Raw genomic sequence first — 12,253 nt, 5'->3', positions numbered from 1 at the left:
AGAAGCCTGTGCACCGCGATGAAGAGTAGCCCCTGCTTGCCTCAACTAGAGAAAAGCCCGCATGCAGCAACGAAGACCCAACACAGCCAAGAATAAATATAAAAAATAAATAAATTAATTAATTAAAAAAAAAACTTGGACTCTTTCTACCACCCAAGCCCCTTCATGAATATGCATGTACCCTTAGCTTAAAACTTCCCCAGTTTTCCTGTTTGAGGAGACACTGCTTTGGGAAAGATCGCATGTACCCTTAGCTTAAAACTTCCCCAGTTTTCCTGTTTGAGGAGACACCGCTTTGGGAAAGATCCCTGGTGTTCTCCTTACTTGCTGCAAGTAATAAATCCTTCCTCCTCCGGATTTTGCCTGGGTTGTGTCTTTTGGCTCCACATCCAACGAGAGGCGAACCTGGTTTTTCAGGTAACAGGCCTGGTGTTTGAAAAATACTCACTTAGAATCTACATTTTATCACACTTACTGTAGGGCCACTGTATGATTTTTATCATGTTTGATGAATTTGCTTCAAAGTACCCTGCTCACCACTGAGAACTTGGCTTTACTAATCAACAGAAAACAAATTTTAGATATGTCCTAATTCTCCCAATTTTGGCAAAAGAAGCCAAAATGGAAGCCCATGCATCATCCTAAAGGTTTCGAGGACAACACAAAACTTGATGTGTCTGACCCACTCATCTTATTAACGGACTAAAACTGCATTAATAATTTTTTTTTTTTTTTTTTTTTGGCCACGCCATGCAGCATGCTAGATGTTAGTTCTCCGACCAGGGATCACAACCTGCGCCCCTTGCATTGGGAGCTCAGAGTCTTAACCACTGGACCGCCAGGGAAGTCCCTGCATTAATAATTAATTCCATTTCATCCAGAAGCCACAAGGCTACACCTCCCTCTGGCGGAAATAGGAAAGGGATTCTTTTACAGAAACAGTAATCCACACGTTCACAAAAAGTAGCAAATATGGAAATATCTATCTTCCCACCTGGATTAGACCTTTTTAGGTTGGGGCGACAAATAGAAATAAAGTGTCGCTTTCCCAAGCATGCAGCTACTTAGAAGCTTTAACAGGAATTAGCCCCGTATGAATTGGGTCAAGGGACCCGACCACAGGGACGTTTACACGCGGAGGATCCCCAGAAGTCTAGGAGGATGCAGCTCTTCCTCGCCGCGGCTCCGGCCGGGCCCCGCCCCCGCCTACCTAGACCCCGCCCCTGGCCCCGCCCTCCCTGTAGACCCCGCCTCCTCTGCTTCTCCGTCTGCCCCGTGGGTGCCGTGCACCCTGAAGATGGCGGCCGTGGCGGGAAGGTTGCTCCGGACTTCGGTGAGTGGCTGGCGGCGGGGCACAGGCGCGGAGACACTGTGGGGGCTCCGGGAACGTGCTTCCCAGATGGGATCCCGCTCCCCTGCGGCCTTGGGGCCTTTCACCCTTCTTGGAGTATATCGGAGGGTAACGGACCAGAGGCCTCCTCCTCTACGGAAGGCTCCCTGCGCCTGCGCAGAGCCGCCCTTCCCCCCACCCACCCTTCTTGTGGTCCCCTGCCCAAATCCCTTTCGCTCCAGGTCGTGGGTCCCCGGTCCCCTCTCCACCTAAGCATCTGGCTCTCGATGCAGGCGACCTGGCCCCTGGTCCCGGTTCTGTAACCGACTCTGTGACCTTGGACAAGTGACTTCTCCTTTCCGAACCTCAGTTAACTTTCCTCACCTTAACAAAGAAAGAATGATGTTTCCGCGAGCAGCCACTTAAATGCTGGATGAAAACCAAAATGCCAAAGTAACCAAAATGCTTACGTGCAAAAGGCGCTTTTCTCCTCCCCACCCAGGGCGGTCCCAGGGCCGTTTTCTCCAGGCAAAGCCTAGTACCCTCTTGCTACCCGCCCTCGCAGCCTCTTTCTTCTTCCTGAGTCATGCTGGACCCTGAAATTGAGCAAACGTTTCCCTTGAGCCCTGTCCAAACTTTCCCAGAGGCTGACCTTTGCTCTGCTTGTTTGCTTCTCTGTGGAGCTGGAAGGCCCTTGTCTTTTCTAGGGAAAACCTTGACCATAGTAGAACATGCTCAGCAGATCTGCTGGTAAAGGGCTTAATACACAGGGCCTGGCCAAGTTTCCCGGTTTCTGAATCCTCTGGGCTGCTCTTAAAAGCATGGAGTCTTTATGTTCTTATAATTCTCTGCCTTGCAGTCTTTTCTTTTTTTCCATTCATTAATTTATATATTTTTTTAAATAAAAAAATACTTGAGGTGTGCATCATGATTTGATATACGCAATGAAATGATTGCTACAGTCAAACCAATTGACTTATCCCTTCACATAGTTACTTCGTTGTGTGTGATGGGTACTCCTGAAATCTACTCTTAACATATTGCCAGCTTCAATACAGTATTATTAAGTCTAGTCAATATGCTTGTACATTAGATCTCAAGACTTATCCTACATAACTGCAACTTTGTACCCTTTGACCAACATCTCCCTTTCCTCCTCCCCTACCCCCTTTACAATCTTGAAGGATAAGGAAGCAGAAGGGAATTTTAAGAACATGGAGACTCAATCCATGCTCTTAGAGTTTGGAGTTTGGTATTTTTGTTCACAGGAATAAGGACAGCCGAGGCCACTACTGGCCTGATGCCCTCTCAGCAGGGATTCAGCCACCATTCTGGGAATACTTCCTAATTTAAAGTGTTTCTCTTTTTAGCTTGTCCGACAAGTGAGTGCCATTCCTTGGGGCATTTCTGCCTCTGCAGCCCTTCGGCCTGCTGCTTCTCGAAGAACGTGCTTGACAAATGCACTGTGGTCTGGCTCTGCTCAAGCAAAATTCGCCTTTAGCACCAGTAAGTGTTGTTATGCTTTGGTTTGAACCAGAAAATGGCAACATGTGTCATCTCTGTACAGGGGCTCTGAACCCTGGCAGTGTATTAGACTCCCCTGGGGAGCTTTTGCAAACATACCACTGCCCCAGTCCCACCCCAAACAAAATGAGTCAGTCTCTGGGGTGAGACCAGAACATCAGTATTTTTCAAAAGCTCACCAAGTGATTCTGGTGTGCAGCCAAGGGCTGAGAATCACTGAGGCAATCTGCCCTTGTGTCGCATTTCCTTGTTGGTTCCAGAGGTTTTAATCCCGTGTTGGGGAACTTGAAGTGGGGTGAGAACACTCAGAGGCCTCTGGGCCTGCTGTGTGTGAAGGGTGTGAGCTGACTGGGGACTGACAGTGCAGCTCCTCTAAAGGCATTTGGATTCAGACTTGTGGGCTGGCTCCACTTGGCCATGTTAGGCCAGTCTAATGGACTGCTCCATGATCTGAGTGACACACAGCTATTTCTTGAGATTTACACTCCATTATCTAGAATATGAGGTTTGCTAAGTACAGCCTCATATCTGGAAATGCCTCCTTTAGATCTATCCCACCTTTTAAAAAGAGTGTATTTAACATGTAATGGTTTCGGGGGATATACTTTAGCAAACCCTCTGTGGGTGAAATGTTCTGAAAAATTTTACAATTTTACTTCCCCAGAGCTTTAAGAAATTTCTGGTAGCGATTTGATGCCACAGGTTTAAACCATTCCTTGTCACCTGTCCCAAACCCCCCTCCCAACAGCTCCTCCTGTTTTTGAAGCCAGGCATCTTGACCCTTGGCCTCCTTTGTCCTGCCTTCCCAGGTAGAAGCATGTCCTCTCCAATTCTGACACAGCTCTTACATCCTTTCCTTTCTTTCTGTTCCTTCTGCCGTACCCTTTCTCTCCACACCCCTCACTTAGATGCCTGCAGTCACCTCCTAACATCAGGCTCCCCCCTCCCTGTTCCTCTTACTGTCCCCTACAGACTGATCTTCCTGAGAACAGCTGACCCATCATCCATCTCCTACGTGAAAGCCTCCAGTGATTCCTGTATCTCTTCTAAGAACAGATTCATCGGCCTGATATATAAGGGCCCTTGCAGCATGGCCTTCACCAGCCTTGCTTTGTCTCCCACACGCCTTCGCTCCGTGCACACCTGCTCTCTGTATCAAGCTCTGCCACGGGCCGTTCCCCACACCTGCCCTGTTCTTTTGTGCCATTAGCCCTGGTCTTGGCAAAATCCGAACCATACTTAGAATCCACCTCGAGGGTCATGTTGTCCTTAATTCTATGTTCATTCCATCCCTACTATCTCCTGTCTTTTTAGTTTCCACAGCACTTTGAATTTGTGTACAGTCTAGAACTATGAAAAGAGAAAAAATTACCTAAGATGTACAATTGAACTGAACTTTTAATTATACTATTAATTAATTACTGTGAGAGGATTAAATAAAATCAAATAAGTGCTTGGCTTAACACATGAACTATATATGTGTGTGCTATGTTTTGTTTTCAGGTTCCTCATGCCATGCCCCTGCCGTCACCCAGCATGCGCCCTATTTTAAGGGTACAGCTGTTGTCAATGGAGAGTTCAAAGAAATAAGCCTTGATGACTTTAAGGGGAAATATTTAGTGCTCTTCTTCTATCCTTTGGATTTGTAAGTGTATTTTCTGTGATGCTTTAATGTCATCCTGAGAGCAAGCAGAGATCCCTGCCTCCCCGCTGACATTGCCTGTCTCTAGTTACCCTTGTCAAGGGGAGGGTTGCTGCTGACCCTTTATCACTGATGGTCTTGTTGATACAGTTTCCATCTGTAGCTAATTTACAAGTGATAAATGTAGGGGATGAAGTGGCATTCCTCTTAACGGGGCAGGGGTTTAATGTACGGACTCTGGAGTAGTGGTTCCTGTAAGCCAGTCTGTGAGGAAGTTTTCACTGGTTCGGGGGGAAAATGAGAAAAGTAAGGATAAAATGAATTTTCTCATGAAGCTACTTTATTTAGATAAAATTTTGTCTTCTTGGAATATGCCTCCCCACCCCCATTTTTTAAATATGATTCTTAAATAGAAAGGTGATAAATCTTTTTTTTTAATTGGAGTATCATTGTGACCAGGAGTCCAGTGAGGATGGTTAACCATTTTGCCTTTCTCACCTTTAAGCAAACTGAACTAGTTTTTTTTAAATTAATCATTTATTTATTTTATTTTTGGCTGCGTTGGATCTTCATTGCTGCGTGCGGACTTTCTCTGGTTGCGGCGAGTGGGCTTCTCTGCGGTGGCTTCTCTTGTTGTGGAGCACGGGCTTTAGGCTTGCGGGCTTCAGTAGTTGCAGCACGCAGGCTCAGTAGTTGTGGCTCATGGGCTTAGTTGCTCTGTGGCATGTGGGATCTTCCTGGCCCAGGGCTCGAACCCGTGTCCCCTGTATTGGCAGGCGGATTCTTAACCACTGTGCCACCAGGGAAGTCCCTGAACTAGTTTTTAGACACCTATTGTTCAGATTTTAAAGCCTTGTTTTTCAATTCTCTGATGAAAATTTCTACCCTTTTTTCCTAGCACCTTTGTGTGTCCTACAGAAATTATTGCTTTCAGTGACAAAGCCAATGAATTTCACGATGTGAACTGTGAAGTCGTTGCAGTGTCAGTGGATTCCCACTTCACCCACCTGGCCTGGATAAACACACCAAGGAAGGTATAAACATCATTCACGCTGTGTCTGCACTTGTGATCTTAAAAACTCAAATGATCCCATTAAAGACCAACGTAGAAGTTGTTAAAGCATGACTAGTCTGAAATGGGCTATTTGTCAGGCCTAACCTACTGGCAAATTCTGTTAAACTCTACCCACCCATATCTCCTTTAACATTGCATTTATTTACTCCCCACTACACTTGTATTTTCCAGAGTACAAACAGTAACAGAGAACAGACTCTGCAGGGCAGGGGAACAGCTGGGGTTAATTGCCTTCCCTCTCACGTGTACCCTGTAGGTCCCCGGGACCCTGCGAGCCATGTGGGACAGTGATTAAGTTTTCTGATTTCACTGCTCTCCACGGTCAGTATTCTTGCCTAGAAACTTGCTTGGGAGAATCAAAATTTCTAGCTATGCTGCTGGACTATCAATCAAATTATTCGAAGTATTCTTTTTTTTTTTAAACTGTTCCATTTTTATGCTTCAGAAATTAATCTTCAACCAAAAGGATACTGTAAGAATTAGAAAAAGAAAGGTCTGTAGTATCAGCTGGGTTTAAATCCTGCCTCTGCCCCTTTCTAGCTGTGACCTGGAGCAAGTTAATTAACCTTTGTGTGTCTCGGTTTTCTCATCTGTACGGTGGTGGTGATGATAGTAGCTACTCCAGGATGCTTAGAGGAGGAAGTGAGACAACAGAAAGAGCTTAGAGCAGCGCTCGGCCCATTGTTGGTGCTCGGTTACCGCTGTCCGTTGCCACCGTCAGTCAGACATTGTGTTGCCTGGCCGAGGATGCTGCGGGAGCCACAGTATAACAACCAGCCCTGTTTGCATTTTTACTAGAATGGCGGTTTGGGCCACATGCACATCACACTCTTGTCAGATTTGACTAAACAGATTTCCCGAGACTACGGTGTGCTGTTAGAAGATCCCGGCCTTGCACTACGGTAAGATCTGTTTCTTATGAACTTAAAATTGGTTTTCATGTTTAGCATCATCCTACTTCACAGGGGATTTATAGACACCTTGGTAGGGAATTTTTAGAACCCCAAATCCTTAATTTGTCTTTTAATAAGCACTGATGGATGCCTCCTGCAAGGGTTGGCAGTCTTTCAGAAATGGCTGAGACATGTGTGCCCCCTGCGTCACCCTGGGCCTGTTTCTGAAGAAAGATATCATGTCTTGATGGTCACACTGCTCCACTCTCCCTGTCTGGGAGCCACTCCTGGTGATGAAGCCATCAGACTGTTTGGAGATGAGCGGGGGGTGGGGGGTTGGCCAGCAAGGGTAGGAGTCCGTTTTCTGGAATGGTTAGGATCTTGTACAAGCACTGGAACCAGACTGGAGTTTGAATTTATTTAAACTCAGCTACTTAATAGCTGTATGACTTTGAGCAAGATATTTAACCTCTTGGAGTCCCATTTTTCCTGTAACTAAAATGAGAATGTACCTCCCAGGTTGGTTGTGAGGATTAAATAAGGTGAGGCAGCTACAGAGTTTTTGGCACAGGTTCTAGTACCTGTCCCAGCCTGTCAACCTTGCCGGGAGGGATGAGAACTTAGGCCTTAGAACTGGCGTCTTGATGGCTGCTGAATGAAGGAGGGATTGGGCAAAACTTTACCTCCAGGAAGGAAGCGAGAACCCCACTTGGATGCGCCTCACAGTTTTGCTGGGGGCTGGCTTGAACCCGCTCACCTGCTTGCTCTTGTAGCTGACGTCTGGCCTGCTTGGGTTACACCTGAAATTTTAGCTCCGGGAGCCACCTTGGAGCTTGGGCCTTTTTGACTCCAAGGGGATTACGGTCTTCCGTTAATAAACTAAAGCCTAGCTTTGACAGAGGCGCCAAGGGAAGAGTCCTTCCCTGTAGAGTCCTGCTAATTTTGCAGTTACCTCCCTCCTGGTTTCACTATCAGGATTGACAAAGGGAGAGGAGTCGAGTCTGACTTGTAAGATGAGGCTTTCTTTCTGGAGTCTGTGGGCCCTGATCCATCCTAGCCCTGTGTCTGCATCTAAACGGTGGACTCCACCTTGGCTGCACCCTGCAGGGGCATGCACCAGGACCCCTTAGCCTCAAAGCCTAGACCCCCAAAGGTCAGGCCCAGGGAGGGGGAACCACCTTTTTATCTTCTGAGTTTTCTCTAACTTGTCTTTTTCCTGAGTGATTAACACTTGGAATGCCACACCCTTTTAAAGATGGACAGTTAAAAACCTAGGAGTTTTATGACATCTGCATATGTCATAGTAACACCAACACTCATATGGAAGATGAGCACAGACCCCAGGGTGGGTCACCTCATTACATTGCTGCCAAGTGACAAAGAGTGATGGGCTTGGACAATCTGACAATAAAAGTAATAACTAGAAGTGATTGAAACACATCAAATATATTTAAATCGATGATTTGGAGAGTTCCAGGGAACCAGTTCATTATTTTGAAAACTATTAATAATGGAATAGTACTAAGCACTCATTCTGTTTTTCCTGTACCAACTGTCCCTCAGGGCAACCAAAATAAATAAAAGTGATGGGCTTCGTTTTTCCTTTAGATTTCTGCTCTGCATAGCCTCAAGGCCAGTAAATTTTCCCATGGGATTTTTCCCCCCCCTACGCAAGAATTCACTCATTTCATAAGTACTTACTGAATACAGATAAAATACATCTCTGTCCCTTCCCAGTTGCCTATGGTTTCTTGCCAAGATTTGATGCAGCAGCCCAAAGAATGCTTACTACATCACTAGTAAGAAGTCTTTGCTCTCTGTAGTTCAGTGACTTACAGATTCTGCGACATATGGGTCACATTTGTAAATGTGACCGTACTGCCTGTTTTCCATGGTGGCCTTGTCCAGTCCTGTCATCAATAAGATGATAAGCTGTTTGTATAGCAAGGAAAACCCCATTTTTAAGCATATGATAGAGTTTATTAATAAGTGCTCTATCAAGGATAATTAAAGACAAAAAGGGGTAGAAGTTAGAGTCTTTCTAGCTCTGGTAATGTTGAAATACTGATGATGATAAATTCTGATGCAGAGGTCTCTTCATAATTGACCCCAACGGAGTCATCAAGCATTTGAGCGTCAATGATCTCCCAGTGGGCCGAAGCGTGGAAGAGACCCTCCGCTTGGTGAAGGCATTCCAGTTTGTAGAAACCCATGGAGAAGTCTGCCCAGCCGACTGGACACCAGATTCTCCTACAGTAGGTTTATTTTCCAAAAGCAATGGGACCCCAGCAGAGGGTCCCAGGTCCTCACTGCCTCAAGGGCTGCTGGCCTGGAATATCCACGAAAGAAGCCCACCCTTGGAGCAAGGGTGTAGATTGTGTGCAAATGGGTGAAGCTGGTGCAGGTGGGGGTGGGACCAGGCACCAGGCAGGCTGTTAATGTAAGTTTCATCCAGGTATTTTGAAGGAAACAGACCAATCTTTAAAAAGTTAAAGAACTTTAGATTAAAAATTGATGGCTTTCAACTCACTTTTGAGATCATAAAGTCACTTACCCAGTGAAATGTTTTTGTATTTTCAGATCAAGCCCCATCCGACTGCTTCCAAAGAATATTTTGAGAAGGTAAATCAGTAGACCATCCGATATGCACCTGCAGCTTCCCACGCCAGAAAAGAACCACAGCTGGAACTCACTTTCAGCATTTCAAAGATGATTATGTATAGAAGGCAAAAAAACAATTATGCTTGGATTCGTAAATATTACTCTAAATGTTTTGTTTTTGTAACATTGGCCAAGGCTTTTAAAATGTGGTTAGTTACTAATGTAGGGAGTCCTTTATTAGCAGTGTATGGATGGGTGGCTAGTTGCTATAGAATGTGCAGTTCCCCTATTTCTTGGATCATGTCTTCAGAGGGAAAAGGAAACAACTCTTCTTTATCAGCCTTACTTGAACCTTTGTGTACACTAGCGTAGTATGACAGGCATCAAAAGCTTCTGATCAAGGTCCTGAAATTTTCTTCTTTTCTTTTTTTAAACTGAATTTTCTTTTAAGATCATAGTTTTAAGTTGTTAGCATCAATGGTCTAATTTAACACTTGCAGGACTTCCCTGGTGGTCCAGTGGTTAAGACTCTGTGCTCGCAATGCAGGGGGCATGGGTTCGATCCCTGGTCAGGGAACTAAGATCCCACATACCATGCAGTGTGGCCAGGGGAAAAAAAAAAAAACAAAAAACACTTGCAATGAATGTGTATGTGACTGAAGCAGATGTGAATCATGTTTTTTAAAAAACCACCTACAGTGGCCAAGTGACTTAACTGACCATGCATGTTCCCCAGTCCAGAGATTTATACCTTATATAATTATTTTACTTATTTTGTTAGCTGACTTAGTGCCTACATACATTTCTAATATTTATTGGGCATAATTATAAAGGATAATTATTGACTCCAGGGATTGCATTTTGAATTTGAATCATTCATGCATTTGAATCATGGTAATTATTTTATTTCCTGAAGTGTTCAATGTAAAAAAATATAAAAATAAACATTTTAAAATACTTGCATTTTTTTTTAATACTTGCATTTTTAACACCATTAATTTATTGGTTCAGCTTATGCTGTGGGACTCTAGTTTTCCTTCTCTGATTATATCAACAGACATTTATTGAACATTGAACTCAGTGGCTACAAAGATGAATAAGATGCTGGCTCCACATCCAAGAAACTCAGTTTAGGGGGCAAAAGAAACATGGAAGCATTTGTTAATTTTAATAAATCCTGGAGTTCCTACCATATGCTGTGTACTATTTTGGAGGCAAGAGAGTGAACAGAAAGGACACACCCCTTCCTTTATGCACTTAAATTCTAGAGGGAGTAAACATAATAAAAATACATAGGGGGACTTCCCTGGCGGTCCAGTGGTTAAGACTCCACGCTTTCACTGCAGAGGGCGCGGGTTCAGTCCCTGGTGGGGGAAACTAACATCCCACATGTCTTGTGGCATGGCCAAAAAAAAATACATAGGATGTTTGGAAGGACAATAAAGTGGAGCAAGGGACTAGAGCAGAGTGTTGCAGGTGTGTTCTAAAAGGGTTTCAGGGAGTCAGTCTCTCCAGGTCTGTTTTCTCATCTGTAAAATGAGGACTGTAATTGTACCTATCTTAGGGTTTTGATGATCAAATGAGATAAAACATGTAGGTGAGGAAGTAAGGAGGATAAGAAGGTTCTAGGCAAAGGGCATGGCAGGTGCAGAGGCCCTGAGGCAAGGGTGGACTTGGGGTGGGTGAAGAATTGAAGGGCCATGTGACCAGAGCTGTGAAGAAGCATGGTAATGGGGAGCCCAGAGTGCTTTATGGGCAAGCTAAGGACTTTGGATTCTATTCTGAGATGGGAAATGTCAGGAATGTTCTTGAGAAGAGTTACATCAACTTGTTCTAAGAGGATCACTCTGGCTCCTTTGTTAAGGCTAGACAGTCCAGAGAGGGAAGCAGGTCAGGTGGGCTGGATCTGTGACACACTTGCAGGGAGAGCCAGCAGGATAATACAGGTGTGCTAAACTGTGGTGCAACAGATACATTCCTGGGGCATAGAACACTGGGGAACAGTGAGGAGGGGGCACCTTACCCAGCTATGGGCATCAAGGAAGTCTTCCTGGAGGACAAGATGAAGTCTTGAAGCCTATGGAAAAGTGAGCCAAGTGAGCTGAGCAGAAGTGGGAGCTGAGAGGCCACATGGGCCTCCGATAAGCTGGTTTCATGTTCCCAGAGGGGAAGGCAAAGCAAGGGAGGGCAAAGGCCAGCTGCCTGTAAGTGGCCCAGACTGAGCCAGCACTGTTAGGGCTTTTACATGTTTTATCTCATTGGATCCACAACAAAAACAAAATAGGTACAATTACTGTCATCATTTTACAGATGAGAAGGTAGATTTGGAGATAGTGATTTGACCAGGGTCACACAACCAAGTAGTGGATGGTGCTGGGTCCCCAGCCCAGGACTCCTGAGGAGCCCCCTGCACACCCTAAACATCCACACGTCTTCCACAAACACACACAACCCCCCACCCCTCAGTGCTGGGGGATGGGGTGGAAGGCGGAAAGAAGGCACGTTTTTCTCTGCAGATGGTCCCTACCTGATCTGGTATCCAACAGAAGGAGCTGGATTTGCCCCGGCGCTGGGGAAAAACCCTTGGGCAGAGAGAGAGATAGTGCACTCAAATCAGGGCCAGCTTCACGGGCTGGCGGCAGGGCCCGACACTTAACTTAGAGGGGCCCCGGGGTTTCGGTTTAATGCTCTGATATCGACTTTTGAAAATTCGCAGTCTTTTTTTAATAAGGGGCGCCACGTTTTCATTTTTCACTGGGCCACGCAAATTATTTAGCGAGTCCTGACTACCCTGATCCCGTGTACGCTGGACTTTAGGTGCAATTGAAGGGATTTTCGAGGGTGATATCGAAAAGCCTGTGCTGGGGTTGCGGGGTGGGGGGGGTGGTTGGACGCTGCAGGAGCGCAGGGCGAGGCTGTGGAAGGCGCCACACGCCACCTGATCGGGTCTTCGCGGTAGGTACCGTGATCTGGGGGTTCCATAGGTGACCCCTCTAGGCCTGGAGGCGACCAGGCTACCCGAAAGGGCGGAGCAAGGGTGGGAGGCCTTGACCTGTGGGAGAGGTGGGCTCACGGCAACAGCAGGAGCGCGGGGCCCGGGGCGCCGGAACAGCAGGCGCGTAATGCCGAGGAGCGGCGGGCGCGCGGCCCCGGAAGCGGGGAAAGGGGACGCGCGCGTGCCCGGGGCG

General features: G+C 46.1%; 1 protein-coding gene, 1 long non-coding RNA gene and 1 other non-coding gene across 4 annotated transcripts; 2 read left to right on the top strand and 1 right to left on the bottom strand.

Annotated features, from left to right (window-relative positions):
- Window positions 1–1,224: 1,224 nt before the first annotated feature.
- On the top strand, window positions 1,225–10,028 carry PRDX3 (peroxiredoxin 3). 2 transcript variants are annotated; one of them, XM_022568626.3, is made up of 7 exons: window positions 1,225–1,333; window positions 2,701–2,836; window positions 4,358–4,499; window positions 5,395–5,530; window positions 6,370–6,473; window positions 8,554–8,719; window positions 9,045–10,028. In XM_022568626.3, exons 1-7 carry the CDS (start codon window positions 1,298–1,300, stop codon window positions 9,096–9,098), a joined length of 774 nt encoding a protein of 257 aa, XP_022424334.1. In that variant the 5' UTR covers window positions 1,225–1,297; the 3' UTR covers window positions 9,099–10,028. The 2 variants fall into 2 exon arrangements, with proteins under 2 accessions (XP_022424334.1, XP_089754353.1); XM_089898227.1 differs by lacking the exon at window positions 8,554–8,719.
- On the bottom strand, window positions 2,196–12,203 carry LOC149747333 (uncharacterized). Its single transcript, XR_016388182.1, has 3 exons — window positions 11,593–12,203; window positions 9,019–11,142; window positions 2,196–6,041 (listed from the first exon to the last, which is right to left on the bottom strand). It is a non-coding gene; the product is annotated as an uncharacterized LOC149747333 (long non-coding RNA).
- On the top strand, window positions 9,570–9,642 carry TRNAA-CGC (transfer RNA alanine (anticodon CGC)). Its single transcript has one exon. It is a non-coding gene; the product is annotated as a tRNA-Ala (tRNA).
- Window positions 12,204–12,253: the final 50 nt, after the last annotated feature.

Source organism: Delphinapterus leucas, chromosome 16, assembly GCF_059928025.1.
Source record: "Delphinapterus leucas isolate spDelLeu-1000000601 "Yukka" chromosome 16, BTC_Dleu_Yukka2, whole genome shotgun sequence".
NCBI lineage: Eukaryota > Metazoa > Chordata > Mammalia > Artiodactyla > Monodontidae > Delphinapterus > Delphinapterus leucas.
This window is presented reverse-complemented; position numbering and strand designations above follow the sequence as displayed.